The 5,107-nt window shown below is 33.6% G+C and overlaps 1 protein-coding gene across 1 annotated transcript; it reads right to left on the bottom strand.

The window, feature by feature from the left end:
* Positions 1–418: 418 nt before the first annotated feature.
* On the bottom strand, positions 419–5,100 carry LOC112409772 (microtubule-associated protein 9-like; the record flags this gene model as incomplete). The annotated part of the gene is made up of 4 exons (XM_024760077.1): positions 4,798–5,100; positions 2,786–2,856; positions 1,364–1,532; positions 419–508 (listed from the first exon to the last, which is right to left on the bottom strand). Coding segments are annotated over exons 1-4 (633 nt in total), but the record flags the coding sequence as incomplete, so codon positions are not given.
* Positions 5,101–5,107: the final 7 nt, after the last annotated feature.

Below are 5,107 nucleotides of genomic sequence, written 5' to 3'. Positions count from 1 at the left end.
AGGTAGAGGCTGGTCTTGAAGATACATACAAAACTCAAGATAGAAAAGGGGAAAACTGAAGGTTAATGTCTGATGACCCTTTATATTCCTGGCTAAGTTGTAGTATCAAAGTCAATTTTTAATAATGAAATAGGTACATGGTCACAAGAAAAAATAAGTTCATAATCAGTAGTGCCAAAGCTATTGCTCACATATAAATAATAAAAATCTCTGTGTATCCATGTTTTCATGTAAAACAGTTATATTTATATCAAACTAAAAATGTATAAAGTACCAGAGAAATAAAATCAGAAATCAGCTCTTTTACATACAATTTATTTCACCATTTAAAAAACAGTTGATTTACAAGTATTAAACATTCAGACTATTTTACTGACTTAAAAATCCAGAATATTTTTTACTTCTATATTCAGAATACCTGTTCATTTTGAATCCTTAAGTTTTCACTTTCGATTCTTTTAATTCTGTGCATTTCATGTAAATAAACATTTTTCTTTTCTAACCACTCCTGTGGGAACAAGAAAAAGGCTATATGATATTCAAAGTTTTGCAAATGAATTAGAATTCTTATTTCTGAATATATGATTAAAACTTTAAAAAAGCAAAACATAAAACTTATAGATTTTATATGTACTAGTATCATTCTTTTTCTGATAATATTCTAATATGTAAAGATGAGCAAGAATTAAGAAAATCATGTGTATATGATTTATATATGTGTAATATAATGTGTAATGTAATGACTACATATATTAACATTTTTCTCTGAAATTCACATGAACAATTTTCCAAAGTGTACGATATTCTGTACAATTTTCCAAAGTGTACTATATTCTGTACAACTATATATACTAACATTTTTCTCAGAAATTCACATGGACAATTTTCCAAAGTGTACTATATTCTGTACAACAAATAAGACAAAAAAAAAGAAGACTTCTTTATTGGAATTGTGAAAAAATTAGGACAGCTTTCTTCTATGTAAGTTTAACTCAAATACAGAAAGTCTCAGGAAAGAAAAAAAAATTAAAACCCTTTTTGTTCATAACTATATAAACTTAAAGGAGAAAAAGTATAGAACATAGGTGTACCTCAACTACATTTTGCTTTTGCTGTATTTTTATCAAGTGCCATGGCATATTCTCTTTCTTTAAAAACAACTATGATCAGTTAAACAAAGCCTAGAAGGAGATAATTTAGTATATATATATATATAAAAAAAAGCTTTGGATTGCTCAGGTATTATAAAGGAAATAAATTAAACATTAAATCATCTCTGACAGGGTCATTTTACTTCCTGATAAACAAACCTTATGTAAGTGATTAATTCTTCTAATTAAAAAAAAAATATTTTCCTTTTTACCTGATAAACAGCTGCCCTTATGTTATCTGCTCTGTCAGGTTCTGTGCTCTGTTTCTGTGAGGGCTTTTGGTCCAAGACTCTCAAAGTCCCTAAATAGTGAGAAGTGGGAACTGTCAACGGAGTTCTCCTTAGAGAACCAGGTTTCCTTAAGAATTCAGAGGTCACTAATCTGAAAAGATCCAAATGAATCAAGATAAACTATTACAACTGCACTTGGTAGAAGACAGATTCATTAGATTTTGCAAATACTATATTTGAAAACTACATTATAATTTAATAAATTATAATTATACATTATAATTTAATAATTTAATAAAGTGATGTGTTCTTAGTATACAAAGACCCCTATTCAATCTAATTTAAATTTTATTACTTTAAGTTATATAGCTTCAATGCTATTTTTCTTTTAAGGTTTTGTAATTAAAACATTTTTAACAAACATGGACTCAAGTTACATGGGAAAAGACAGTATTAATAAGTAGGTTTTAATAGTTTCTTATGTTATTTTGCTACATAAACCATCTTAAATATAAAGTTAGACTAGTAACCTCTATTTCAGGGTTGGTGGGAAAATCTGGCCCCCCATCTATTCTGGTATATAAAGTTTATTGCACCCTGGCTTTTTCATTTATTTGCATAATGCCAACAGTGTCTTCCCTGCTACAATAGCAGAACTGGGTAGTTACAACAGAGACCATATGGCCTACAAGACCTGACATATGTACTAACTCACGAATTTACAGAAAATGTTTGCTGACCCCTGTTATATTTGACTAATGATAATTTAAAAGATTCAGAAGGCTTTGAATAGCATTTATGAATTCTTATCATTTTAATAAACCAACTTAGTCCATAGAACCTCTAAGTTTAAAGTACAACTTTTCATGTGTTGGACAAAGACATTTAATAGAGAAGGTGAATGCTGGACTTCAGCTTTATTACCACTGTATATCTACTGTCTCAGGAAAAATAGGAGAAAGAAACTATATCCCAGGAGCAATGTAGAACATAGAGGATCCTTAATCAATTCCTTTTTTTTTTTTTTTGCGGGACGTGGGCCTCTCACTGTTGTGGCCTCTCCCGTTGCGGAGCACAGGCTCCGGATGCACAGGCTCAGCGGCCATGGCTCACGGGCCCAGCCGCTCCACGGCATGTGGGATCTTCCCGGACCGGGGCACGAACCCGTGTCCCCTGCATCGGCAGGCAGACTCTCAACTGCTGTGCCACCAGGGAAGCCCATCAATTCCTTTTTATAAATGAATATATTCAACTAGGGGGATTTACCATGAAGTAACTACTTCATTCTTCTCATACGAAGAAAATTAAGTAACACCAAATAAAATTTACTGTACAGAAGTTAAACTAAAACTAGTTTTCTTGGAATGTAAACCCATAACTGAGGGAAAATGATAACTTTATTACCTGCCAGATGCATTGGATGCTCTATTATTTGTTGACTTTTTATTCTTCATATTTCTATCTTGAATTATTTTCTATTAAATAGAAAAAGCCAAAGACGGATTACTCACTGTATCGATCACAGTTAGACTTAGAGGCCAATCTTCAAGTAAATTGATGTTTTTTAAGCATCTACTATGTGTCAAGTATAGCTGGCACCAGGAACAAATAAGGATATTACATTTTAGGGAGGTTGACTGGCAATAAACACGTAAACTAATGTCACTCATGAAGGAGATAAACTAGGGTCCAGTGACAGTGACAGAGTGGAGTTGACGAGCCACAATAATGAATTTGGTCAGGGAAGGCCTCCCTGAAGGCTCGACATCAGAGCTCAGACAAATGATGAATAACAAAGGGCCACAAGATGTTCTATGGAGAGCTTGATAATTTTGAGAAACCAAAAAAGGTGAAAGATGCTGAGGCACAGTGAATGGCAGGGAAAGCTGAGGAGTATAAGGTCTGGGAAGAATCGTATGAGATCTCCAGTGGTGAGGAGTCTGCTTTTTATTCCATGGGGAGAATCCAACAAAGAGACCTTAGAGGGGAATGATTAATCAGACTTCAGATCACTCAGTAGAGAGTAAGAATAAAGCCAAGGATTCATTCAAAAGAAATATGCTATAATCTTACTTGTTATATATAAATCACCTGTTCCAATTTAGAATTACCTCTGTTAAACATTTCTAAGACCTGTCTATAAATTCCAGAATACCCTTCTTCCTTTTAAGGAATAACTTTTCTACTTTACACGGACAGATGGGTGCTAACACTAAAGTTACTATGTTATAATCTTACTTGTTATATATAAATCACCTGTTCCAATTTAGAATTACCTCTGTTAAACATTTCTAAGACCTGTCTATAAATTCCAGAATACCCTTCTTCCTTTTAAGGAATAACTTTTCTACTTTACACGGACAGATGGGTGCTAACACTAAAGTGAGAGCAGATATAAACACATCCCTAACTTGGCATTAGAGCTTTTTCCTAAGGAAACTGGTTAAGGACAATATACCTGGAATGTGGCTTAATGAACCTTCTCCATAAAATTTAATAAAAACTTAATACTCTGTTTATAAAAGTCCTGTTCAACCACAAGTTTTCAGCTAACTGTTATCTTCCCTAGTAATAAGTATACATAGCCACCAATTAACTGCAGGAGAAACTGCATAAAGAAAATTTAGGAGAAATAGGGCTTCCCTGGTGGCGCAGTGGTTGAGAGCCTGCCTGCCGATGCAGGGGACACGGGTTCGTGTCCTGGTCCGGGAAGATCCTACATGCCACGGAGTGGCTAGGCCCATGAGCCATGGTCACTGAGCCTGCGTGTCCGGAGCCTGTGCTCTGCAACGGGAGAGGCCACAACAGTGAGAGACCCGCATACCACACACACAAAAAAGAAAATTTAGGAGAAATAAAGACTAAAAATGGTCCCCATAAATTTTAACAGTATAGTACTCTGGTGCAACGTAGTGTAGGGACAAGTAATCCTACATATCACAAATCTGGTTCTCAAGGTAATAATAATTATATTCCTGATAATGATCCTGTCCATCCATTTAAATAAGTATGGATGCTGATAAACTTTTCTTAAAGATTTTCATTAAAATTTATAAAATATTTTAAAATGATATCCAAAGGAATATCCTTCACTAACTCAAAACCTTAGAAATTATTCCAGACAGCTGCATTTTTATAACATGAAGACCTACAGAAACATACCCACTTCTGGGGGTATATTAAAAGTATATTATGATCATATACTTCTGTTAACTTTTAATGAAATGTTGGGTTTTATTATTTTCACTGCAAACCTTCCCTGAAGTTAAAATTCTATTGAATAAGAATCACTTGACAGTATAATACCATTATTTCCACAAATAATTCAGATGTACCTGACATGGAAGATAAAATATTTAAAAGTTCTATTTTGAATTTTAAGCTGTAGTATAGAAGGTACAATTTTATATAAATACCTTTGCAGACTCAGTGCATAAGATACTCTGAAGTTGAAACAGTGGTGGATCATCAACTGTTAAGTTATCATTCATAATCAGTTCAGCTTTCTCCTTTTCTTCTTCAAGGTCATCAGCAGTCACTTGACTTTCCTTGGGTTTCTCAAGTGTAGTAACAATGTCTATCAAAACTGAGCTCTCTTCATTTTCAACTGATTTCAAGGAATTATGGTTTTCAGTGCATTCTTCATTCTGATCTATTTTGTGACAGAGTAACAGAACTAAATCTCCCTTCTGAATTAATAAGGTGGATAACAGATTCATTTGCTTT

Source organism: Neophocaena asiaeorientalis, unplaced genomic scaffold (genome assembly GCF_003031525.2).
Source record: "Neophocaena asiaeorientalis asiaeorientalis breed wild unplaced genomic scaffold, Neophocaena_asiaeorientalis_V1.1 scaffold1961, whole genome shotgun sequence".
Classification (NCBI taxonomy): domain Eukaryota; kingdom Metazoa; phylum Chordata; class Mammalia; order Artiodactyla; family Phocoenidae; genus Neophocaena; species Neophocaena asiaeorientalis.
Note: the sequence above shows the minus strand (reverse complement) of the source record. Positions and strands in the feature narration are given on the sequence as shown.